This window comes from Olea europaea, chromosome 19 (genome assembly GCF_002742605.1).
Source record: "Olea europaea var. sylvestris chromosome 19, O_europaea_v1, whole genome shotgun sequence".
NCBI lineage: Eukaryota > Viridiplantae > Streptophyta > Magnoliopsida > Lamiales > Oleaceae > Olea > Olea europaea.
The window spans coordinates 13,177,219-13,203,730 of record NC_036255.1 but is presented as its reverse complement, the minus strand read 5'-3'; the positions used below and the strand labels follow the sequence as shown (position 1 = coordinate 13,203,730).

The 26,512-nt window shown below is 36.5% G+C and overlaps 5 protein-coding genes across 9 annotated transcripts in view; 1 reads left to right on the top strand and 4 right to left on the bottom strand.

Moving 5' to 3' along the window:
- Positions 1–750: 750 nt before the first annotated feature.
- Positions 751–1,703, bottom strand: LOC111368377 (translation initiation factor IF-2-like). Its single transcript, XM_022989602.1, has 4 exons — positions 1,562–1,703; positions 1,251–1,474; positions 959–1,073; positions 751–887 (listed from the first exon to the last, which is right to left on the bottom strand). The coding sequence occupies exons 1-4, from the start codon at positions 1,701–1,703 to the stop codon at positions 751–753; spliced, it is 618 nt and encodes a 205-aa protein (XP_022845370.1).
- Positions 1,704–8,058: 6,355 nt separating this feature from the next.
- LOC111368892 (anthocyanidin 3-O-glucoside 2'''-O-xylosyltransferase-like) lies at positions 8,059–11,230 on the bottom strand. The gene is made up of 2 exons (XM_022990399.1): positions 10,330–11,230; positions 8,059–8,692 (listed from the first exon to the last, which is right to left on the bottom strand). The coding sequence occupies exons 1-2, from the start codon at positions 11,120–11,122 to the stop codon at positions 8,112–8,114; spliced, it is 1,374 nt and encodes a 457-aa protein (XP_022846167.1). The 5' UTR covers positions 11,123–11,230; the 3' UTR covers positions 8,059–8,111.
- Positions 11,231–13,060: 1,830 nt separating this feature from the next.
- LOC111368891 lies at positions 13,061–14,632 on the top strand. The gene is made up of 2 exons (XM_022990398.1): positions 13,061–13,736; positions 13,923–14,632. Exons 1-2 carry the CDS (start codon positions 13,134–13,136, stop codon positions 14,343–14,345), a joined length of 1,026 nt encoding a protein of 341 aa, XP_022846166.1. The 5' UTR covers positions 13,061–13,133; the 3' UTR covers positions 14,346–14,632.
- Positions 14,633–15,362: 730 nt separating this feature from the next.
- On the bottom strand, positions 15,363–18,010 carry LOC111368890 (WD repeat-containing protein 87-like). 5 transcript variants are annotated; one of them, XM_022990391.1, is made up of 2 exons: positions 16,428–18,010; positions 15,363–16,232 (listed from the first exon to the last, which is right to left on the bottom strand). In XM_022990391.1, exons 1-2 carry the CDS (start codon positions 17,888–17,890, stop codon positions 15,560–15,562), a joined length of 2,136 nt encoding a protein of 711 aa, XP_022846159.1. In that variant the 5' UTR covers positions 17,891–18,010; the 3' UTR covers positions 15,363–15,559. The 5 variants fall into 5 exon arrangements, with proteins under 5 accessions (XP_022846159.1, XP_022846162.1, XP_022846164.1 ...); XM_022990394.1 differs by having other exon boundaries at positions 16,431–18,010; XM_022990396.1 differs by having other exon boundaries at positions 16,434–18,010.
- Positions 18,011–21,393: 3,383 nt separating this feature from the next.
- The window catches only part of LOC111368889 (reticulon-4-interacting protein 1, mitochondrial), a 12,342-nt gene continuing 7,223 nt past the window's right edge, over positions 21,394–26,512 (bottom strand). Inside the window, exons 2-7 of the mRNA XM_022990390.1 lie at positions 24,454–24,681; positions 23,866–23,939; positions 22,999–23,158; positions 22,405–22,524; positions 22,210–22,318; positions 21,394–21,970 (exon numbers count right to left, since the gene is read on the bottom strand). Coding sequence (XP_022846158.1) covers positions 21,756–21,970; positions 22,210–22,318; positions 22,405–22,524; positions 22,999–23,158; positions 23,866–23,939; positions 24,454–24,681 — 906 coding nt within the window. The 3' untranslated portion in view covers positions 21,394–21,755. The remainder of the gene's footprint in view (positions 21,971–22,209; positions 22,319–22,404; positions 22,525–22,998; positions 23,159–23,865; positions 23,940–24,453; positions 24,682–26,512) is intronic.

Below are 26,512 nucleotides of genomic sequence, written 5' to 3'. Positions count from 1 at the left end.
AAACGATCTCCAGCGTAACATAGTGTTTATTGATGCACGCTAGAATGTACATATGTGTACAACCCTCCCATGATTTTTCTCCGACACTCGATGAGAGTCCTATCACCCACTCGAGCATATATTTTGGCACCGTGTGTACTCGTTACCCATAAGTTCGAGCGACTGATACTCTATGGTAACTGCACGTAGGAACTCGGTGTTTAATAAGACTCGACCATGGACATCAAATGATTTTGGATGTCTTTGAGCTCGATCTCGCAGTAAGTCCATGGCCAAGTCGATGTGCTGCAGCAGGAAACACCAAAAAAGTATGAGTTATTCATTTAATAAACACAAAGTCACATATACATAAAAAACACGAAATGAATAGTTCACTTACATCATCAGCAAGCCAAGATCTCGCACTGGTGATATCGTGGAACCACTTGTAAGGGTCCGAGACCGTCCTTTGACCTATCGTGCGGCTAACTCTGTAAAAAATAAAGAAATGTTAAAATAAGCGTAGACGAGTTAGCGTACAGTGCTTTATTAAAATCATACAATACTTACCCGGGGATAATTCTCCTCCACTCTGTCTCGAACGCTTTCTACTTGGCATTGTCCACCTCTCTAAATCAGTTCGGGTACGTCCCATCGATGAACGTCCTCCTCTTGGCCTCAGCCGTGAAGGGGGAAACAACATACTGTGACGGCACTCTCAACCTCTTGCCGACCACCTGCTCCGTCTCGTCAACAGCATGTCTCTTACCCTCAATCACGCCGAGCGTCCTCTCGACCTCCAGGGCCACCTCCTCCGTCCCTCCCATCGGGGCCTCCTCCTCCGTCCCTCCCATCGAGGCCACCCCCTTCGTCGCCGCCTCCTCCGCCCCTCCCGTCGAGGCCACCCCCTCCATAGACAACCACAATGACTCCAATGTCTCATCACGCCAAAAATGTGGGTGACCCCCCTCTCCATCACCATCTCTGCCACCCTCTCGATCATGATCTCTGCCATCCCCTCTGTCCCCCCATCGTCTGCCGTCTAAATCTCCTCTAAGCACCGCTACTGTATCCTTAAAGTCAACAACGGAAGACTATAGTGTTCAAACATCATGGGAAATATCGTCAACCCTCCCTGTCAACTCTCATCCCATATCGTCGACCCTCCCTGTTAGGTAGTCGACCTTCCCTACCAGATCGTCGACCCTCCCTGTCAACTCTCGTCCCAGATCATCGACCCTCTCCGTCAAATCTCATCGTAGCGCGCCGACCTCCTCCGCTATAAATCCAGTCAAACGGGCATACAAATCATCACTGTGCCCCGAAGACACACGGGGGAGGTGTCTAGATAGAGGTGATGCCGATGGCGACGGCGATGGCCCCGGCGGAGGTGATGCCCTCGACGGAGGTGATGCCAATGGCAGGGACCATACTCTCGACGGAGGTGATGCAAATGGTAGCGGTGATGCCCTCGGCGGAGGTGATCGTCGATCAGCTGGATCGCCCTCCTACATAAATAAAATTAAAAATTATTCAATAAATTTATACGTTGACGATATTCAATAAATTATATTTCATTCACATACCCAATCTCGGTCCAAGCTCGGATCAGACATCTCCTCGTCTGGGGTGTGCAGAACACCTAAATCCCGCACAAGGCCCCGAGCCTCCTCTTCCATCGACGGCGTCAACTCAGGTATGACTTCAAGTTGACGTATTGACATTTCAACTACTTAACGATCCTGTAAACAAAATTTTAAACTACGTATAATATAAATCACAAATGTATAATACTTATCTGAGGATCGTCGAGGAGGGCCGATAACTGCTTCCCAGTGGGACATCCCTCCGCTCGCGATGATCTCCAATGATGCATCCGAGGGCGACGTGTCTCCCCTCGCTGCGCAAAGCGGGCCCCCAGTACAAGAACTGTCCCATACACCCAAATCTGTAACACATACACTTATTAAGCATCAATGTAATACACTAAAACTTTAACTTTGATTATATTAAACATTTACCTACACCGTTAAGGGCAATCCATATGTATCATATTTACGCATCGACCCCCTGGGCCTCGAGTGCAATCTGGTGAACATATGTACGGTGTCTTCGTAGCATCTCTGGCCCCATGGATAGTTGTTGAATGCATCGATGTCTTCAATAACTTGCAAATGAAAAATGTCAATAGCAGTCTTCTTGTGATGACACCTCATCACACTCTCGAGGATGTAGACCAGCCCAAGCTTCAATCTATCTAGCATATGGTCGCACCCCTTGATCGCGACCATCAAGTCGGGTAGAAGCACCGACCCATGTCCCTGGAAGTGCATCTCGTACAGCTTATTGCTTCTCTCCATGGTGCATTGTCGCCCGTAATCCTCAGTCCAGTGATCAATGTAAACTCAAACATCGAGAAACTGACGACCTTGCCCCCGAGGTCGAACTGGAGGGAATCGTCGTCGACTAGCTTCAGAAGCCGACATAGAAGTGCATCAATGATCTGTCCTGAGTACTGCACCTCTTGCAACTGGTACAGTGGCCACAAGAAGGATTGTCGTAGCATATCTCCGTGCTGATCATCGAGCAGCTCCAACACAGCAGTAAAACTCTCAAAGCTACTGTTCCAAGTAGCTTTCTCCGCCATCCGTCTCAACTCTGCATCTAAATGATACTCCATCCTGTAAAAATTCAAATGTTATAGCATTGAACAAGAGATAACAAAAGAAAGCATAATCTCAAAAAATCAAAGGAATCGAACTCTAACTACCATACAATCACAAATATTACATTTGAAAAATATATTTACAAAAAAAACAAATCAAATTAAATGTATTGTCAAAAAAATTAAAGAATATAAATATTATTTAAATAAATTGAAAAAAATCAAAGATTTTCATAAAAGAACAATAAAAGGAACAAAACAAATTGTTAATTTCGAACAATATTATGTATTCAATTATTAAATTATATAAAAAAAAGGAAATTGTAAAAATTAAATAATTAAATAAAATAATTATTATTTGGGAAATATATTTACAAACAAAAAATTTCAAATTAAATACATTTTCGAAAAATGTAAAGACTATTTATGTTATTTAAATAAATTTGAAAAAATAAATTAAAGATTATTTCATAAAAAAAAAAAGGAACAATGCAAAATTGTTAATTTTAGAATATTTCAATTATTAAATTATATAAAAGACAAATATAAAAATTAAATAAATAATTACTTTACATTTCAAAAAATGTAAAGACTATTTATATTATTTAAATAAATTTGAAAAAATAAATTAAAGATTATTTCATAAAAAAAAGGAACAACACAAAATTGTTAATTTTAGAATATTTCAATTATTAAATTATATAAAACAAAAATATAAAAATTAAATAAATAATTACTTTACATTTTCAAAAAATGTAAAGACTATTTATATTATTTAAATAAATTTGAGAAAATAAATTAAATATTATTTCATAAAAACAAAAAAAATAAGGAACAACACAAAATCGTTAATTTTAGAATATTTCAATTATTAAATTATATAAAAGACAAATATAAAAATTAAATAAATAATTACTTTACCTTTTTTTAAAATGCAAAGACTATTCATATTATTTAAATAAAATTGAAAAAATAAATTAAAGATAATTTCATAAAAAAAAGGATCAACATTGTTAATTTTACAATATTTCAATTATTATATTATATTGACAATGATAAAAATTAAATAAATAAATAACATAATTACTATTTAATCAAATAAAAATTTAATTAGTTACAAAAATTATAAAAAACAAATAAAAATTAAATATATATATTTTTTACAAAATAAAGCAGACTGTTAAACAGTCTGGGCTGACTGTTAAAGTCATGGATCGACTGTTTACAGTCGGCCCAGACTGTTAATAGTCGGTTGCCGAAAATCGTCATTGCCGATGACAGAGCTCCAAAAATTGCAAAAAATCCACATTTTTCACACTCCCAACATGCCAACAATCTAACTACTCATGCCCATGAATCTAATTAAACCGAATAATGTAAGGAACATGCTAAATTTACTTATTCAATAAATTTTCTACTGAAACAAAAAGTCATCATGAAAACTAACCGGTTATTTTATTTTCGATGTAGATGATGGTCGTTGACTGCGACGTTGGTGTAGTTGCCAGTGGTTGATCGGTCAAATTTCTGGCGACTGTTCGTCGGTTGGTCGGTAAGATAGAATTTTTCAAATAGTCTAAAGGGTAAAATCGCCTTTTACTGTGAAGTTTTTTTTTAACTTAATTTGTTTTTTTTAATTCATTTAATGGGTCAAAGGCCAATGTCAAATTTTGCTACAGTGGAAGAGCCATTTTCGTGTATTTCATGTCATGTTGCTTTTCTTCCCATTCAGACCGATTATTTATCAATATAAAAGAAAATTTCAAACTGGTCAAATGTGAACACGAGTCGGACAAAAATGAACATTAAAATAGGATAGATTCTTTTAAGGTAGAGGAGAAATATAAGAAGAGTAAAAAAGATATATATATATATATAGAGAGAGAGAGAGAGAGAGAGAGAGAGAAATTTTCTAACATTATTTGCACGTGATTTTCTTTTTTATTCCTATTGATTGACACGATCGCTTGGACGATTCAGTTGCCGCTTTGCCACCATAGTCGTGTCTATCTTAAGATTTATGATTAAGGATTGTTTGACTCCCTTGAGTCTCATAAGGTGTCAATCTTATTACATTGAACATGTACTTTCATTTTAATGTTTTGGCTTGTCAATTACGAAAAAAAATTTTAGGGTATGAATATCAAACTTTAGAAGTCCACTTATTAACAAATGGAAGAAAACTTCTTCAATTTTCGTTGCCTTCTAATGAACTCCTATCGTTACTTGAACACACTGAGTATTCAAGTCGACCAATTGCTTTCTGTTTCTATGCTTACATCTATCAATACACTTAGCAAGGCATTGGTTTCAAATAAGCTATTAAGACATCCTGAATTTGCTATACAAGTAGTAGTTGTTTTTTTGTCTTGGTGAAATATTTCGCATTACGGTACCCGATCCCCCTTTTGTGATGAAATAATGCAAGATATGTTTCCCTTGATTATATCATCATTTGCATATCTCACGAACACATCCATGAATTTGTATACGATGGCAGTTAGGATACTAGACACCATGGCTAATGCAAAATACTACCTTATCATGTTGGACCTAAATTATGAATATAGGATAATTGAAATGTTCCAACACTTTCTTGTAGCTCTAAAAGGAAATCATTTAAGGAATGTCTTCACATCAGTTGAGACTATAATGACCATTACATTAGAAGACAGTGATAATATTCCTCTAGATTTGATTACCCTTTTTTGGATAGTGTTCAAAATAAATACAAAGATGTTTCTCCTATTACATTTAGTGTAGTGGAAAGATTTTTTGAAAAGTGTGCTGACACAATTAAACTTTACTTGTCACAAACTATAAAATCTTTAGAGATTTGTTTAGATGATTATAGTGCAGTTATTTCCTTCATTTTCACAGAAGTCAAATGTTGTGAACAATGTATTGTGTTCTCTATTTTAACCACATCTGTAGCCAATACACTTAACATTGACATAATTGAGAAAGTACCTAAAACAATGTCATCGAAGTCAAACATTTCAGATGTCCTAGATCTTATGCCTACTATGTTGCATGACTTTCATGTTGACTTTATTTTAATATTCCTCAATTACATGAGACTTTATGGGTTGCCACATTGTTTTATAATGTCATTACTTGACTTCACACTCTTCATATTAACATTAGGATGTGGCCAACTAATTATTGACAAGCTGTGCTAGCTCATCATTATGTTGGCGATGTTTCTAAATTTCATGCCAAGTTAAAATGTCAAATCCTTTCCAATCATGAAATTTTTGAATTTACTATCAATGTGAAAGATAATTTAGAGTGCTCTATTGACGAGTACTGTACTTTATTGTGAGTCTCTTTGATCCGATTTTCTAAAAATGTGAAGAAAAAGTTTTTGGACCACTCGTATAAAAAATTCATTTGACTAGTCATCTCACTTAAATGAAAGTTATATTTTCAATCTAGAAGAATGTTTCCTAATTGGAGCCCTTTCGAGCCTTCGATGTTGCAATCTTTTGTTTATATAGGTCAGCCTTCGGTGCTAAATTCTTATGCTCCTCATTATGTACAATTACATGAAGATTTTGGAATTGAGTTGTATGAGCATTTACTATTTGAAGATCAGTATTAGTATTTGATTAAAAAGAGAGATCGTCCTCCTCGGGTGGATCATATCCTTGAGGATAAGCTGTAGCTTTCACTATTATCAACTGTTGAATTTCAATATTTGATTCTTCAAAAAGATCATCCCCCGTGGCATGAGTTCAGAAGCTTAGCACTGAATAGAGATATGATATGGAACCTTGTTGGTATTAGGTTGACTGTAGCCTTTTGTGTTCTGTCCACTCGACAGGGTCGAGTTTACTCCCACCCGAAGAGAGTTGATGTGGACATCGGCTCAATTATTTTACTTCGTGTCTTATTTAATGATATCTTTTATTTCATTGAACTTGTCTAGTGGGTCCAAGCCCGTGAATATTAGGGTTTTTTTTGTTGCTATTTATATGTTGATAACTGGAATTGCAAAACAGTTGAAGCTTATGATGAATTGAAATTGGTTGTGGCGTCTCCTTCCTCTCACTTCCCCCTGAATTTCAGCTACTTCTCCGGTTTCTCCCCCCCATTCTCTCTGGTTCTCCCCCCTTTCTTGCTGCCCTCTTTTCGATCCTGCATCAAAATCCAAGAAAAATGCCTATACTTTCCCTTGGTTCAAGCTTCCCTTCATTTACATGCAGTCAAAAATTCTTAAAGTTCACATAATTCACTGCCATCCGTGACCAGAGTTCCATAGTTATTTTGAGTCCAATAGTTGCCAAGGAGTAGTCTTCACAGTCTAGAATCCAGCAGTCTTAGAAACTTGTCTGGTTTGTTGTCCAAGAATGAAGTGTTTACAAATTGAAGCTTGGAGATCTCTGTTTTACATAGTTCACTTGTGTGTCCCATCCGTAAGTACCAAAGTAAAGCTTGTTCAAATTCCAGTGGTGCAAAAAGCTGCAGTATTTCTAATAGTGTTACCTTTCAATATACTTCTTGCCCCTTTCTTTACATAGTAAGTACTCCTTTAGGTATAGTCAGTGCTTCGAACATATAACCAGAGATAACATCCCTAGTTGTATTCTTTCCACACCATCAGCCATCTTGATCTTGAAATTGCCTCTATCCGCAGGACATTAGATGTTGTTTCCTGATGACGTTTTGCCATCAGAAAATGCGACACAACCAATGCTTATCAGAGTTCCTTGAATCAAGATCCGTCCTGTGTTGAGCCTTTCATTCGTTATAGCCAACACATTTTCATGAAGTCAGTTGGGCCCTTCTCAACAAGTTAGACCATTGTAGCGCTATTTGGATACGGATTAACAAGAAGGGTGAACCTCGCTATCTTTTGTTCTCAGATATTTATTTTATTAGTTTTGTAGAGTAAGTTATCGCATTTAATACTGTTTCTTACTAACTGAAAAAGTTACATATAGGATTTTAAGAAGTAAAGTCTTCATGTTGATTTAACTTCTAGTAAACTTCTTATTTCTGATTGGTGGTTTTTTTTAACTAATTCTTGGAAGTGCTCTTTCTGGTCTTTCGGTAGATACTAGCTCAAACTCTGCCGAATCAATGAGTAATCATCCTAGTCGCGTTCTTTTTTTGTCATTCATTAGCTCCTCTGCATCACATTTGTACTCTCATGCTCTTCCATGATTAAAGTCTCCCTCCAAGTGAGATAGTAAAAAATCTGGTTTTTAATTACAGGACACTGTGCATCTACTTGTACAGTTATCAACCTTTCAACTGCTAATTCACCTTGCTGACAATTCTAATTAATTATTGACTTCGTGCTAGTGAATTTATATTATATTTTTTGCGATGCAATCAACACACAAACAAATCCAACAATAATGATAAAAAAGAAATTCTATGAACAGTTAAGATATAGAAAATGGGCAGAAACAAATTGTCGTTTATAAGATTTTATATCTGAATATCCTAGTTATAATGTTCAATTCTTCCTAAGTTCACCCAAATTACTCACAAAATTTTCTATATAGTTTTTCATAAAACATGGATCTGTTAAGGTTTCTTTCCACTTTGCATGGTTTTCCTTAATCAGGCAGCCTAGTTTACTGTCTTTATCCATTACAGACTTGATAGCCTTGCACAAATCCTCTTTTGTAAACAATCCATTTTCATCTCTCTCAACTTCAACAGCCGTTTTCAGTTCTTCAGCCAATAATCTGGTGTTCAATATCTGGTCACCTAAATGCGGAACAAGCACTATTTGGCAGCCACTCATCAGAGACTCCCACATTGAACCAAATCCACAGTGGCTCACAAAACAGCCTATTGATGGGTGGTTCAATATCAGAGGCTGTTGAACCATTCCTCCGTGTACTATTCCTCGCCCTCGAATTCGCTCCTCAAATCCCTCGGGCAATGCTTCTTCGATTGTTGTGCAGCCAAGCGGAGGTTTCAGGGCTATTAAGAATGGCAAGCCCGTTAGCTCAAACCCCATAACTAGTTCTTGAAACTGCTGCTTTTCAAGGATCAATTGGCTGCCGAATGCACAGAATACCACTGTACCTGTTGAAGACAATATTTATTATTTAGTGCATCCTTGAGAAAGCTAAACTTTTTATTTCGCACTTATTGCCCACAAAATTGTAAGTGTTACGCCCTAAATCCAATCGATTTAGTTTGTAAACGCTTTTAATATATTTAATACATTTGATTTTGACGAGATCTATTATTTATTTAAATTAATTTTGTAATAAATAATATTAAATAATAGAATCCGAAGATCCAATTTTTAGGTAATCTGTTAATCACAAGGAGTTGTGATTGTGAGATACAAATTACATATAATTGGATCTTGAATAAACCATGGTCGTAAGTAATAACGAGATACGAATATCGTTAATACAGTTAGACCATCACGTGTGGCATTTCTTACTTGTGAAGTAAGTAGCTGATCTCAGGAGTTAAAGTGTGGTGACACTTAAATGAACACGTGGATATTTGTTATAGAACAAAACATTGGAGACCCGCTAAGAGATTCCACATGGATAACTATCTGAGTGTCAGTGGCTAATCTCTAACGTTCGGTAGTGGAATTGGTCCTTTGACTTGAGGTCGTCATGATACCTTATATGAGAACAGTCATACTTTGGCGGTGTTGGATGTTGCTCTGAAAGGGGCCGCTAATACGACATCGTTCGGGTACGTCAAGAATCGTATGAAGGTTGTGATTGATCAATAAAGGATTCGTCACTCTTAGATAGTAGGAGATTATGATCTGCGTTTCATTCAATTAAGTCGATAATGAAATTCTTGGTCAAGGTGTACTCATAAGTCGAAAAGGAGTTTTCGATTTATATTGACTTAATAGTGGAATGAAAGATATGATCAACGATCGGGATTGACACAATTTCATATCTCGTAATTGATCGGATCGTATTGACGAAGGGATAATAGTTCCACGGTAAACGAACGAATTTGGTTTTGTCATACCACGTGACATTTTCCATCACATGTATTGCCCTAACACATTGCTAGATGTCAATCAGGGACGGCCACGACGTTAGGCATCGTGGTCGGGAACCTAATGGATCGCACACAAAAGAGAATTGGAAGACTGCAAATTGTCAATTGATTAATTTAACAATCGTTGGATAAATTAATTAATTGAATTTGTTATTTATAATCCCGAATTAATTAATTGGATTAATTAATTCACGGACCGAGTTTGATTAATTGGATTAATTAAATATTGGACCGGACCAGGCCGGGTCCATTTGGGTTTATATATATATTCAGCTAGGGTTTGAGGTCCATAAGGTATTCATTATTCTTGCTAGCACAAGAAAGAAACCCTAGCAGTTGCAGTCTACTCTCTGTGTGGATTTCATTGGAGGTTGGACAATTGGACAACTGTGGGAGGCAGATTCAAGCTTTTGGAAAGGAATAACGCGAAGGAGTTTGCAAATCACAAGAAAAGGTATATTTCTCATCACAGTTTTTATCTAAATACAAAGCTGAATCCTGAATGAGAATTGAAATTTGTTAAATTTCGCTGTGCATGTTTAAGTAAATTCCCAACAAAAATGACCCGCCCTAAGCAACGAAAGCTCAACAAGCCGCCATAAGAATTACATTAGTGTCGGGCTTTTCATGAAAAAATGATATTGCTTACATGTGAGGGGACATGTTTAAAATAATACCTGGCTCAAAGCTGTCAAGAAATTCCATCCACCGGTGCTCTAAAGGTGCTTTTGTTGGCTCAGTCAAGACAGGTCCGGTTAGCAGGATTGGCTTCCCATACTGGTTTCCTATATAATCACAAAAGGGACCTTCTAACTCTCTGCATGTCCTAACAGAGATGGCATTGCAGTTTCTCATTGCGGTCGTGATACGCTCGTAGAACGTGATCTCATCTCCAAATTCCGTAGAAATAAACGACAATGAACGTGCCTCGTGTTTTCGCAACACCACTGTGTCAGAAGGGTACCCTGCGGGAGGTTCCATCAATTCTTCGCCGGATACTGACCCGTCTTCCAAACCTTTCCGTGCAGGGACAAGAGCAATCGCGATAGACGCTGCACATACAACATTGTAACATACAGTTTTGAATCCAAATTCAGATGCTAAATCAGGTATCCAATGTGCAGTATCATAGAAAACAAAATCCGGGTTCAATCCATGGATTGTTTCTTTAACTTGATCACGCGTCAGATCCATGGCAGCGGCCAGACGGCTAGTTAGAAATATGGGTATTTCAGAGGCTGTCTCTGCGCCTGGAGGGAGGCCTTCGACTTGAGGAACAGAAAGTGCATAAAAAGTGATAAGATTGGGATGAGGATTAGCATTTTGTAACTGAATTTGAGCCTTTTTAGGCAACAAGAATGAGATTTTGTGACCCCTTAGAGCAAGCTCGTTAGAGAGATGGAGAAATGGAGTCATGTGGCCAAAGGCAAACCATGGGAACATGGCTATGTGAAGCTTCGACTGCACCATTTTTCACCTTCCTTTTTTGGTTGGTTTTCGATCGGGTTTTTGCTTAATATATGCATGGAATTTCATAATTGGAGAACCAATTTGTCGGCTGCATTTTTGCAGGCGGTGCAGTAGGTTAGGAATCCCCCACGCTTCCTCACCACTAGATTTTATTTATTTAAAAAGTTCATTTAAAAATGAATTTTGTATTAAATTTGCACTTGGACAGGGATGGTAATGGGGCAGGGCATCGTCAAAACCCCATCCTGCCCCAGGGTGGAGCGGGATGGCTTTTTGCCCCGTTTGCTACCCCAGTTATTTATTATATACATTTTTAAAATTTCAAGTTATAATATTATTAGATAATAAAATATAAATTCAAAATGAATTTTTAATGGGTGAATTGTCTAGAAATAAAGTTATTTTTTATTCAAATATAAGTTGGGTCAAATGAATAATAAGAGCCAAATTATTGTCTTCGTTTATTTTCTGGGTTTGCTCTAAAATGTTAAAATGTGATACTGTTTAGTAATTTTATTGGTTGTTGTTGAATGCATAATTTAAATATAAAAGCTTGTTCTCTGGAGATTTTTTAGTTTACCATTTATCATTTAATCAATATAATTCAAAATGGGATTTTTTTTCCTTCATGGGGCGAGGTTTAGGATGGGGCAGAATTTGTTGCCATCACTACACTTGGATACATTTTTTCTATTAACACACTCATAAATTTCAAAAACTTGATTTTATGATCTTGATATTATCCGACTCTACGTTGAATTATCATGTTACTAGGGCGGAAACAAATATATTCATTTAGACGTAATTGGTTAAATATACCAATCGTACTTTCACACGAAGGGTACGAATTCGAAAAGTGAGAGCAGCAAAGATGGAATTCGAGTAAAGGAAGAAGCAATCGAGTTATCGAATTTAAACCACTATACGAATCTACTGAGACCGTATTAAAAATTAAGAGTGAGAGAGAGAGAGAGAGAACAATTAATATAGTTGGAAAGTTTCTTTGCATAGGAGGGTACAAGAGAAAGGGGTTTGTTTTTTTTGCTAATCTTGGAGAACAATTTGACGACCGTAATGGTGAATTCTACCAGAACATAAAGTGAGTCAACTTTCTTGACGTAGACCTGCTTTTGGTAGCCCTCTTCAAGTAGGCTTCTGTCTTCTCTAACGCTTGGAAATTTATAGAGACTAAGCAATAAGCAAACGATCATTTGATATTTTTTATTTTTAGAATAGTAGGGGACGAAGTGATAGATGGCATAATACTTGAGCAACCAATAAATAAAGGTTGAACCCCAACCTTGAGAATCCCTACTGCTCCATCCCTAGAATTTTGTGAGGGAGATAATAGCGGGATATGCTTCAGTAGGGTAGGGAACAAGAGTTGCATGTACACTGTGCCTACAAGGAGTCCAATTCCATGTCTCAGAATTCGAATCTCCACGTTGCGACTGTCAGTAAAGCGTGAGATAACCTCACTCATATCCTTTGCACCACTGAACTATGTCCCGAGGGGCTTGAGCAACCAATAAATAGATAAGGTACTAGGTTCGTAGATAAGATAAGATGTGTCTCGTCTCGTATAAATTATACGCAATTCTCATGTAGTGTCTTGTTAGATTACTCTAGCTCCAAGCTTATGTGATAAACACTTGGCTAATTATTCAGATGTGTCCACAATGGAAAGTAGGCTCTGCCAGGTTCTTGTATTTGGTACAACATGTGGGAGATGCGTATGTTTGAAGATAAATTTTGAAATTAATGCCAAAATAAGTCCCTTTCGAGTTTGCTAAAAAAAAAAATTTATATGGATGTGAGTGATTTCTATTTGCTTAAGAATCCTTATAATACTAAAGGATAATCACATGGGCGGTGCTGGAATGACCCCACTTCTTCTGTTCCAAAATTATTAATACATATTCTCAATGTTTATGGATCTCTCTCCTTTGACTCTGTCTTCTCATAGTTCTAGGTTGTACCTAGTATTTTATGTGTTGCAATCTTATAGCACATGAAAAAAAAAAATCTAAGGTGGTTCTCCATTATTTTCTTGAGAAGTTGTGCTTTATATATGGATCTTATTGATGAACTCTTTGAGTCCTATCCTACTACTTCCTCGAACTCCAGGCGAGAGACCATGGATGAAGAATCATTTGATCAAACCTATGATTCAATCAAGAATCTGTCCCTCTCTGAAGGTGAGAAATTTGAGCCTTCCGGTTTAATTAAGACAACATCAATGGAAAGGGAAGAACAAGCTCAAGTAAAATCCAGGCAAGAGACCATGGTTGAAAAATCATTTGATCAAACCTATGAATCAATCAAGAACCTGTCCCTGTCCGAAGGTGAGAAATTTATGTATTCTGGTTTAATTAAGACAACATCAATGGAAAGGGAAGAACAAGCTCAAGCAAAAGTGAGTCAGTTTGCAAGACGAAAATCGAACACACAAGGCCGATTGGGTTTGGGTCGTGCTCCATCTCTACCAACTACCCTCGAATTAGAAGAATTTCAAGACGAAGAGAGTGACTTTCGTATGGGCAAGTTAATTAGGCAAGCTTCTCTAATCTATTCTGACATGTCGCCTCCTAGTCCTAGACATACTTCTTCAAAGGTACGTAATAACATGTTTAGTAAGTTAAGCTCGATCATACTGACATATTGTGTTACGGGTTTTACTTCTTTAATCTTGTCGAATTCAACCCGATAATACATAGTTACATTACAGACATATTGTGTTACGGGTTTTGCTTCTTTAATCTTGTCGAATTCAACCCGATAATACATAGTTACATTACAGGCTATGGCGCAAAGTTGTAGCCAGCCAAGAAATCAACCAGGTCGAAAGAAACCAGGATTAAAAAACCTTAAAATGGAGGGGACGGAACACATGAGAAAGCAATACCCAGCTAGTCAAATTAAGTCGAGTAAAAGCTTAACTAATCTTGAGTTCGAAGAAGTTCAAGGATTTAAGGATTTGGGATTCAATTTCGACAAGGTACAAGACTTAAATCCAAGTGTAGTTAGCATACTCCCAGGTTTGAAAGACAAGAAGCAAGTCAAATCAGCAGAAGAAGAAAATATGAGGAGGCCATTTCTTTCTGAGGCGTGGATGGCACAAAACTCATCATCTTCTTCAAGCAAAAGGTCAACAGAAGATATGAAGACACAGATCAAATTCTGGGCTAGAGCTGTGGCATCTAATGCAAGTGCTGATCATTAACAAAGAATGCCTTTTTCTTTGGATTATTATTAGTTGATCAAATTAGATAGATATTTTATTTCAACACGACCGAAGCTAGTACACAGATATATAACCACATTGGTTGAAAAGAGATTCTATGCTCTTTGAATTTTATGATGTTTTCTCATAGTAAGTATAGACAACCCCATTTAGTTGTAGCGTGTATCTATTTATGCATTTACAAAGCTCTAAATGTAGATGTTTCTATGGGTGGAAACCATTCTCAATGTAAAGCACAATTTTCAAGCCGCAAATTCGATCTTCAACTGTATATCTACCCACGCAATTCGCCTTCGTTTCTCATTTGTATTGCTTGTCGGGTTAGCTCCTTCAGCAATATTCTCTCAAGTCCTCATAAATTCATGCTTGGCCCAATGCCTGAGGCCCACGATCACTGGGTCAAAACTAAAGGAACTGATTAAGCTGCTACCGGCATATACGTTATTGGTTTGTACTATTAATGAAATGAATAGTTATCGGTTTCAAGACTTCACATGTTATACAGCTTTTCTTCAATTAATGGAATACAAACAAAGGGCGTATACAGAAAACCAGGCTGTCGACTCCTATCTGATCTCAACTCAACTTCTTATAATTTTGCTTTAAAGAGAGAATACCTGCATAAGCAAGGAGACTTAAAATATGTTACTTTTAAACGCAATGAAATAATAATAATAACTTTTAAAAACAACCAAATATCTCGTTAGGATTGCATCTATTTATAAATTTTTATTTGTAAATTTTGAGTTCTTGGGAAATTCTGTGTGAAGTTTTCCAGGTACTCACATGGGAAGTAGGCCCCATGTGAGTAAAATAATCTAAAAAATAACCCATCCACTTTATGCTACGTGTATTCTGTAAAGAATTTGTAGAAAAATATTCTGTACATGTATCAGAACTCTAAGTTCTTAAGGTTAAAATCGAGTGCATTCTGTGGTGACATGTTCTGTCAATTTACTGGGCGTGGGGGGGTGGGGTGTGGGAATGAGATACAAGTAGCAGGACACTAGAAAATCCTTAGCATTACAGTAATTACAAGGAAGCTTAAAATTAAGAACAAAAAATCACCTAAACAATGGAAAATTAAGGAAAACAATGTACAGACAGGAAAAAATAATACTACAGTCCCCAAGACTATTACACCAACCACGCTCTAAACTCTAAAGATTCCATTTTTAATTATTTTTGCCAGCTCAGAACCCGACTCCAGCCGCGCCGACGCCGAATGTGGCTCGTCTATGAGGCTCCAGTTTCCTCATAGCATTCTTCCAGTAACAAGACTCTGGCATCAGCTTAGCCGCCGCCGTCCTCATCGGTTCCGACTTGCACCTGGTGAGCACAAACGGCTCATAGCCAACGGCATTCACCAGCTTCTTTTCAATCATGGTAGCCATCGACGCCGCAGCGGCTGCCGCCGGCAGAGAACACGACGAACGTGGTGGTTGCTGGAGATGTTTCTGATTATTTTCGCTAGGTTTAGGCTGAGAAGAATCTGGGATGAGTTTCTTCCTTATTGATTCATGGTCACAGCCTTTCTTTATGGATTTTTGATTTGCTGGCCTCTCAGTTGGCCATCTGAGGAAATCTGTGCTGCAAACCCAGGTTTCTTTTGAGACCTCCATTGACAGTTTTGGCTCACACATCATTAGTAGTAAACATTCAGGCAATGCAGGGGTTTCTTTTTCTTTATTGGACTCTTTTTTGCCACTCCATTCTTGATTTTCTCCTTCTTTGGATTCTGATTCAATTGTTTCTTCTTCTTCATGAGCTTTTTCAAGATGGTAGCGTGTTTCCTCTTGGGTTTCTTCTACTCTCACCATTGCAGCTTCTTCTTCATACTGTGCTGATTCTTGTGTAGATATACTGTCTTCTTCTTCTTCTTCTTCTTCTTCTTCTTCTTCTTCTTCTTCTTCTTCTTCTTCTTCTTCTTCTTCTTCTTCTTCTTCTTCTTCTTCTTCTTCTTCTTCTTCTTCTTCTTCTTCTTCTTCTTCTTCTTCTTCTTCTTCTTCTTCTTCTTCTTCTTCTTCTTCTTCTTCTTCTTCTTCTTCTTCTTCTTCTTCTTCTTCTTCTTCTTCTTCTTCTTCTTCTTCTTCGTCTGATTCTGTTGATGAAGACGAATCGCAAAGTGGGTTCTGTTCTTCTATCTGTTGAATTGTGCAACCATCTTGTTCGTAGTGGTCTGTATTTTCTTGATCTAAAAGAGCTTCGAATGAAGACATATTTGATTCGATCTCCTCTTCAATCAATTTATCCTCGTCTACTTCTGGTTCTTGTTCAAGTTCGTGCTCCGTTTTGTTCAACAATTCCTCTATTTTGTGTAGCTCTACCACATTTTCAGGTACTTCTGTCTCTGAATCTGCATCGATATCTTGTTCATCTGATACGCCAACATTTTGTTGAGGAATTTCATCACACACTTCATCAGCAACTTTGCATTCCTGTACTTGTAAACGTTCTTCAATCTCTAATTCCATCTCTTCATCAACATCGTCATTTTTAGAAGTAGCATCTGCATCCCAGCTAAACTTGTTAGCAAGAGCAGCCATTTTCATAGGATCAGATCTGCACCTCATTAACAAAAGAGCATTCTTGGGCGGTATACAGATACTCGCCCTCCCTCCTGCTTCTTTTCCCTCTACACTTTGACCCTTCACTTCAATTTTATCATCTTTAATCTCAATATCCTCCAAAACATGCCTTCTTGAACTCCTCATTGACACCCTCTCCTTCAAATCTGTTTTCGTTTCCTCCTCATCTCCACCGCCCACCACCAGCTCGATCTCCCTTCTCTTCCCTCCCTCACCATCATTTACAGACACAAGCCATCTCGCGAACACAGCACCACACGAACTCTGCCCATTGTCACATCCATTGGATCCATTCCGCTTCTCTTCCTTTTCCCTCTCGCTTGTGGAGAAACACGAAGATTTGCAAGGGAACAAGCAGCTAAATTCAGCTCCAAAAGACCTTAAAGCTTCACATACTGTAACCGGCAAATGAACCCATCTCTGGTTTCTGTGCGGCAAGCAATCTTGTTGCTGCTGCTGATTTGCGCTAACTTTAGAGTACCTCTGTGCTTGAGAGAAAATTCTATCTTCATTTTGTTGCACTTTCTCAACAGCCTGTGGCTCTAGTTTCCTAAAACTAATTTCCCCACTCCGCCTTCTGGAAAGGCTACGCGTTTGCTTCACTTTTTTCTTAGTCTTCACCCTTACCTGACCAATACAGGTGACCTTAGGGGAAGAGGGCTCTGGGTTTTCAAAAGCACAACCTTTTTTCTTCCCTGGGGTGGAGAAAAATGGTGACGCGCCACCTTTGAGGCTGCCATTCTTGCGCAGCTTCCGGCTGAGTGAGCTGGAGAGAGAAACCGGAGCGTCACGGGCGGCGCGGCCCGGACTTAGGATTGATTTAGAAAGTTTCATGGAAGAAGAGGAAGAAAGGCGAGAGGCTAAACAAATCAAGATTTCGCTTGTATTAGCGGTGGTGCTACTAGCGGGTCTGCAATGGGGCCTGTCAAAGTCCATTTTGATTTGGACAGTATTTTTACTGAACCGAGAGGATTTTTTTAGCCATGGATGGATGAATCGTGCGGTAAAAGTTTAGAGTGAATGAATAATTGAGGGTGTGTGAATGAGTGATAAAGCTGCGTTTTGTATCTCGGAGTTGCAGATTCAGTACTGATTACCAAAGGGTGGGGGTAGTCAAGTCATTTTCTACTGGTCAAGATTTGTTTTCCATAGTCAAATTTACTGGTCAAGATTTCTTGTCCTATCTTGGTAGATAAGGAAAATGTCAAACAAATATAATGTTCGACACAAAAGATGACACCAGACTCACAATTGAGACGTGAGTTCCATGCTAATAAAATAATGTCGACCTCCTCATGTGTGTGCTATGTCAACCGTTGTGTTCATTTAGCACAAGCCGGTAGATAATTTTATCTAGCGACGGTTTTGAATGGTCAAAAACAATATTAAAAAAATAATAATAACAATAATCTCTCTTGGATAGATTCTCAGTGCATGTTTGTTTATAAGTTTATCAAAATGGGCATATTTAGGAAGTATTCAAAAACTGTTTAAATTGTAAATAATTATAAATGCATGATGTATATGTTGACAATACTTATAGATCCATCAAAACGTCTAAATAAAAAGTGATTTGAGTATTTATAAATATGGACGAAACAAAGAATCTATTTTTATTTCTACCTCTGTATGACCAAAATTTTTACACATTTCTTAAAACTCACGACTTATAGTCTAATAAAAGTTTTGTCAAACATGCTCTTAACTATCTTTATTAAATGATTTGGCATATTGTTATATCAATTTTGTCGACAGATAAGAAGTCGCATTTCAAAGGTAATGTCATATGTAGTGTTGATGTTTTAATATTTGTTAATCGGAATAGAGTTTAAATTTGTTATCTCGAATTTGTTGTCCTATTATATTTTTAACAAATTAACATATTCTATCTTTTCAGTAAAACTGAAAATGTAAACACAATATTTGGAACTTCAAGTTATATATATTATATCTTGATGCCTTCATATTTACTAAGGAAATGTTACTTATCAAAGTCTCAAAAATGTATGGTAGTCTCAACCGACTTGAGATATTCTATCGGTCCTTAGCTAAATGTAGGATTATGCTTGGGGAAAATTTTATTGGAAGTCATCGGATTTTAGATATTATTTTCACGTAGGTCACTTATTTTCATATATTGTATTATGACTAGCTAATTTTCAATTATTATTATTATTTTAGTTTAACCATTTTGTTTATAACTCCGGTGATTCTTTTCAATTTGTTTGGTAAATAAATTACTAATTTTGCAGTAAACAAACATGTGATAAAAAAAAGGTTGAACCCCAATTTTGAGGGTCCCCACCACCTCACCCATGGAGCCTCGTGAAGAAAGTAAATTACAGGATATGCCCCACAGGTCAAGGAATAAGAGTTTGCTCGTACACTGATACCCATAAATAGTCCAATTCCATATCTCAAAAATCGAACCCTCACATTACGGCTACCAATAAGGTTGAAACTACCTCACTCATGTCCTTTACACCACTAAATTATGTTTCGAGGGACAAACAAATATGTGATAGCCCACACGTTATGTCAACCATGTAATAGTGACTATTACATTTAGTCACGAATCTTGGAATGATGAAACAAAACTAAAAATATAAATCGAAGGATTAAATTAAGTTAAGTGATTAATCTAACAGAAATTAGTCGATTGTATGACCTCTAATGAAAATTTACCATCATGCTTAGGTTGGACAAATTACGGGTCCTTGGTCTTCCTCGAGAAACTCATTTTCTTATTTACAATTTTGTCAAATTCATTGTGCTAAGTGAAAAAAATTACCTTAACAATAATTAATTGACCTTTTCATGATTATCCCCTAACCTTTTTCACATGTTTAGCACCTAAATGAACTATACAGTACATTATAGTCGTACTAGTTTAAGGAATTGACTTCTGCTAGATTCATGGACGCAAGATCATTCGATATAGGTTAGTTGGATCATCAGAATGAAGTTTGACACCATGAGACAAGGCATCGTTAAATTCGCATGTCATTATTTAATGGGAAAAAAATTATATGACGTCCAAATATACGAATCATAATCTTTAAGAGCATGAACATATCAACTATCGCATCATTAATCTAAAATCTTCTTTAAGGTTTAATATCAATCACAAAATATTTATCGAGTTATACATAATAATAAGTCACATCTTAATTAGTATGTCCTAGAATGATATCAGGATCGATGAACAATATCTAATTATGTATGATTTACGTGAGGCACGTGGTGCTAAACAGTGAGCTAATAAAGTTGATTAATGACAAGATAATGAGGATTAAGGCAAAATTATTCCGTTTAAATTAGATTGTGACTGGACGTGGCCAGATCATGATGTGACTATGAACATGAATTATAGTGTCCTGGCAAGAGTCGTTTTTTAAGGTTAAATCGACAGACAGTGGCATTTGTGATATTTTTAGTAATTTACGGGTCTAATTTGACGGAAATCACACATGAGATGTAAAGGTCATAGTTTCTTTCCGGGAACTTGTTACATATACATAATGAATTACATAATATCATGCGACACTCTATCATTTGTCAGTTTAAAATACAATCAACTTTTTCATCCAATATTTTTCCTTCACATCATATTATGTAATCCATTATGTATATTTTTTATGTACAAGTAGCAAAATCCTTCTTTTTGCATAGGATTCAAAGTTTAACACAGTCTGGCTCTGGCATGGAATGATGATTGAACGAGGTTAAAGATAATTACTTTGATTAAAGTAAAAATGAAGGACTTAATCGTTATATTAGTAGTCTTGGTGAAAACTCAAAAGCGGTTACTTGAAGATGAGGTTTTGACCAACTTTTACCCCCAAAAGCAATGTCGACGTGGGGGGATGGAAAACTTTTTTGATAAGTATTTTGAATTTGGAATTGCCGTGATTTTTATTGATATTTATAAAAAAAAAATCTTTATAAACTGAGCTATTTTTAGAGTCTGTCTCTGTTAATTGAAAGTAAAATTCATCCTGTGTTTTTTCCTTTTCATTCACTCGAATTTCTTTCGTTTCATCGATTTTGTTCAGATCCTTCTTTCTTCCGAAAAAAAGGAAAGAAAAGGATCTTCTTCCTAAGAATAGCTAGAATTTCCAGAAGAAGATGCCAATTGTTTGATGAGAAATAAAAAGGAATATCGAAAATTCGAGTGGCTGAAGTTGATACAACTACTTTCGAAATAACAGAAAGAAAAGCAACGACCGGAGTGGAAAAGTCAGAGTCGAAAAGAAGATTCCTCACTTCTTTCTCTCATTCAAAACCGTGTATGAGAAAAGTTACAAGAAAACTTACAATGATATTTTAGTTATTTGTTGGTCGCTATAAATAAAAAATAAATCTGGGAAAGAATAAATTTTTGTACCGTGGATGTCGAAGACAAAATTAATATTAAAAACAATTAATTAGCCTGAATATTTAAATACTAAAGCAAACAATTTTCATTCTGTATTTTGTCATGAAATAAAAGCGACCCAAATGCTCTTTTTTTGGCTGGTGTGCTTCCTCAATTTTTCGCTGTACGAATATATCAATTTACATTTATGCCTTGTGAGAGAGATCAAAATTAAAATTATTATAACATCAATAATTACGAAATTCAGACTGCTCTAAGAACTTACAGATCGACATTTTGATCTTTAGAAGGTCTCAGCTACTCATCTTCCCCGTCTTTATTTTATTCTGCATCCAAGGACCGCGAGCCATAGCCATATCCACACCACACCCACTCTCCGTGTAGAAATTAAGGCTCACCAATTTACAGAAACACAAGTCGAGCTTATTGCACCGGTTCATGGACAGTAGGTTTGAGCTCATCAAGATCCAACACAACTTTACCTTGAATCAGCCTCTTATCCTTGGCCTCATGAGCTTCTCGAACTTGTGTAATTGGAAATGTTCTCTCCACTGGGATTTTCAGCTTTCCAGCCTTGGCTAGACGGCTAATCTCATCTAAGCCTTCAGCATCAGCCCTCATGTAAGTCCACCAATATTCTGTACCATGTCATAAGTGGGCATAATCAGATGATATTGAAGATATCACTACTCTCATCCGTTATTTCCAAGCTTACCATAAGAACATAAAAACATGCAACAAAATCTTTTCAGTTTATCTGACCAAAATGAGCAAAAGCTATTCCAATTCGATAATATATTCAACTGGATAATATTTAGTTTCATGTAGTTCCTACAACAAAGTCACGCTTCTAAATATTAGTAACTGACAGTCTGACCTATTCCATGAGAATACCGATATTGAATTTGCTTCTTTAGTAAAGTAGTAGTTGCCAACGGAAGGCCGATTGCTAGTCCATATTTATCCGTCAAGGATGCAGCCTCCCCCTGTAGCAAACAGGGCAAAAACTTTGCACCATTATGAGCAATAACGATAAACTGGAGAACAAGATGGAGTAGCTTCTTTTATGTACCTGCAATGTCATGTAATGTCCACCTCTCTTCAAAAGATTGATGCCTATTCTTTCTGTCTCAGGTACACCAATTGTGTCCAAAACAGCATCAAAATATCCTTTTATGGCTACTTCATAATTCTGCAAATCAGAAACTTGTATTAAACAAAAGGAGGGAACATTTCAAACAGTGATCAGCAAGATAGACCTTGTGATCATACTCAAGTAGGCAGAAATTTAATCACGTTTCTTCTTGTACCAAAACTTGAGTTTTAAGAATTAAGTATATTTATAATTGAAGGTTTATAAAGCGGCATCATTATTTGATTTGAAGAAACTGAAAGAATCACACATTTGAGCATCATAGGAAAGATAACTCTCCTCTTTTTTCATTCACTTATATCTGATCTAAAACGAAGAAATAGATCAAAGAAAGAAGAAAGAATCCATGACCATTTTTCATAAGACTGAGTTTTAAAAATAATTATAAAAAAACTTTTGATAGGGAAGATGAGAATCACTGTTTGATTTTCTGATTGCAAAAATTCATAGTGAAAAGGGTCGGAGGGTCATTCATATCTATCAGATGGTAAAAAGAGGTAATTAATTTAACACCTCAGTTGTATAGTCCACAGCCTGCTCAGCACCAGCTGCCAAGAGACGATCTACACTTTCACCTCCACATGTGGTTGAAACATGGCACCCTGCAGCCACAGCAAGCTGAATTGCAGAAAAACCTACAGCTCCTCCACCACCCACTACTAATACTCGTTGCCTGTATATATATACTAAATCAACCTTTGAATGCTTTATTGTTGTTCAAAGAGAGAAAAGTTACGAACACCACTATTTATAAAGACATGCTACAATAATCTTATATTTATTCTCTCCCAATAATTATATCTTTGTAACAATTAACTCATTAGAACCATGTCAGTCTGCTTAAAAGCTTAACTGAAACCTAAGATCTTCTTCTGCATGCCTGACAAGCTAAAAACAAAGTCTACAAATGTATTTATTAAGAAGCAAACTAGAGCATTACTTGTGAGCATCTGATTTTCATGCTTAAACAACCGGTCAAATAAATGATTGTGCTTGATTCAAGTGTATTCTTGTTCCTAGTAATAAACATCGCAGAAATATAAGACACTGAAAGCAACCATGTGTGCAATATGCACATTTCATGATCAAATCATCTAAACAATCTCAAGGGACCTGCAAAATAAGAAGAGTCATGTGACCCCAATTTCAAATGTTTATTTCCTTGAATCATGGCACAAAGTTACAAAAATTGTTAATTTCATTATAGTGACCTCAAAATGCCTACGCGTTAGATAACCAGCTTAATCTTACAAACTGTGAACAACTAAGGGGAGACAGCAGATGTACTTGGTAGCCTTATTCCAGCTTGCTATTCATTACATGCTTAAAAGTATAAAAATGGCAACCAGAGATTTTTATTTGAGAGCATTAAAAACGTACCCCTTTTTAATTCTTGCGGTACTTCTTAGTGCACGCCAAGCAGTCAAGGCAGCAAAAGGAATAGCACTTGCTTCCTGTCCGAATCATAAATAAGAATGAAAAAGTCAACTTAGGGTAAACAAGAGGCAGATGCAATGGAGCGTTGGACCTCAGTAATTCGAACTGCAGCAATAAGGAGAAAGAACATGCCTTTAGAACCCATTATAAACCCTTGATATGGGGAAGGTTGCATTAACAGTCCCCAATCTATACATAAATGAGCACCTGATCACATGCAATTATGTGTAACGTTGTACTGGTCTTTTTTAGCAGAATGTACCTCTGGTGCCTACATGCTACAAGATTGAAGGTTCCGCCTCATTTGCCAAGAAAAATTGAACGAGGACCCGAAGGCTTTCTATTGTACAGATTGAGGACTGGATGTAAAAAATTACTATCAATAATATACCAAGCTACCAATTTCCCAGTCTGCATATACTGTATTTTGAGATTCCTAATCACCGAGCCAAAACAAAGCTTCTAGGCAAAAGAAAAACAGTTGTGAACAATTGAATGTTCCCATAAATAGCTTCATACTCCAAGACTTACCACGTGTGAAATTGATGCTGGCTTTGAAGTTAGTTCATCTTCTGCAAGTACTGCATAGTCAGTATAAGTACCCCTCACCGCAGTTGGATGCAGCGCACCAAACACTTCCTGACCAACACTGAATGAGCGGACAGAACCTCCAAGAGCAGCAACTTCACCACTTATATCACGGCCCAAAATCAATGGCAGAAGTGGTTCAAACAACGAACGACCATAACCAGATCGCATCTGAAAAATATTGAAAGTTGTAGCAGAGATCTGAGTGTGAAGTATGCACTATAAAAATCTAACTAGTTGCTGTGGATAAAAACTTAAACTCTAGCAGACAAAAGAAAGTTGCATATCAGGTAAAAGCTCTCACAATTTTAAGCCCCTGATCATTTTCCATTCTTCCAACACTCTATTTTCTACATACTCATTTTAAACCACACATTCACACGATAAAATATTTTTCACGTAAACCAAAAACTTTTCTCACTTTTACACATTCTCCAAAAATTCACTATTCAAAATAATGTCTTTTCAAGCAACTTGAGATCTAATTAGAAAAGATCAAAAATCAATGAAGATATTAAATCAAATCCATGGTAATAAATACAATGATTTTTCAAATTCAATGTGGTATTTCAATTAGAGATCTTTGTTCTTGAATTCTTGCTCCAGATCCTCAATTCTGCCTCCGTTCCTCTATTATTAATATTCGTTTAATTTGAGCTTGAACTGGAGTCTGTAAGATGTTGAATCTACTTTAATTCTTTCTCCAATTCTATTGTTTTCTCATGAGCACTAGATCTTTCCAAGTATCATAATGATCAGTAAAATAATCTTAAGAAAGTTTAAATATAAATATCCTTGTAATTAGCATAAAGAATAACATGACACCGGTAACTGGAAATGTCTTCCTAGTTCAAACACAAAAACAACATGAACACATCCCCAACTACTATTGTGAGGAAGGAAGTTAAAACTCTTGCCACCAAATAGTCGTAAATTTTAATTAACCTTTAGGAAATCTTTTACTATAATGATTCGTATCACGTACTTGAGAATTAAACCAAACACCAAATGCTATCGTGAGAAATATTAATATGGTAACATTATCTTCTATTGGAGTCAAAATTTAGATAATACATTTGTCCACTCCCTAACATCGTAGGTGAGAATGAAATCGTTTAATTTTATGGTCTTTCTGCATGCATTATCACGTATGGGTTGGGTTCATTTTTCCGTTAATGACTTAACACGTACAATTTTAATGAAAATGAAACGAAGATTCTTGAACCCAGGATGTTTTTATAGTTGTAATACCAAGTTGTGTGCTATCCCTACGAGATATATCGATATCCGCAATAAGTTAAGAATCAATACGTGGGTTTTAGGGTGTAGAGTTGGAAGGACATCATGTGTTCAAGCTCCTAGTTTCTCACATGGTCGATACACTGAAAAAGAAGAAATAAAATTAACGTTGTAGATCGTTAAATGCACACAAATCAATGAAAACTTAGGAAAATACGACTGCTTGATGTGAAAATATAGCGACTCTAGTGAACCGTCAGTTTCTTTCAAAGCACGCTTTGCAGAATCAGAATGTTACTTGTCCCTAATTTACTATCTTAGTTCTGAAATTTCTGAGCTTCAACAATTTTCATATGTTTCTTCTGTGCTCAATTGAGAATTGGGAGTCAAAAGACATAAGATCAAGTTTTCAGTGATGGAGTGAGCAATTGATCTTGTGTTTGTTCACAAAGAACTAGCGCTCAAAGTATGAAACAAGAAGAAAGCACATTTGATTTTAAATTATTTATTCTATAATGTTAATACAAAGAGTGTGTACTAATCCCTCAATAAACAAACTACAATTCGTTCGTCTTTTCGGGGAAAATTCAGTGACATACCACATTTCAAAAGACAAAAGCAATTTACATTTACTCGTCTCTAAGTCTAACCTAATAGTTTATTAAAATTGGATCGGTAACTCCCAATTTTTACTCGATCACCAAGGAAGCATATTAAAATCGTGGAAGCCCCTAAAATTCCACAACGAAAAACAAGAGCTTAG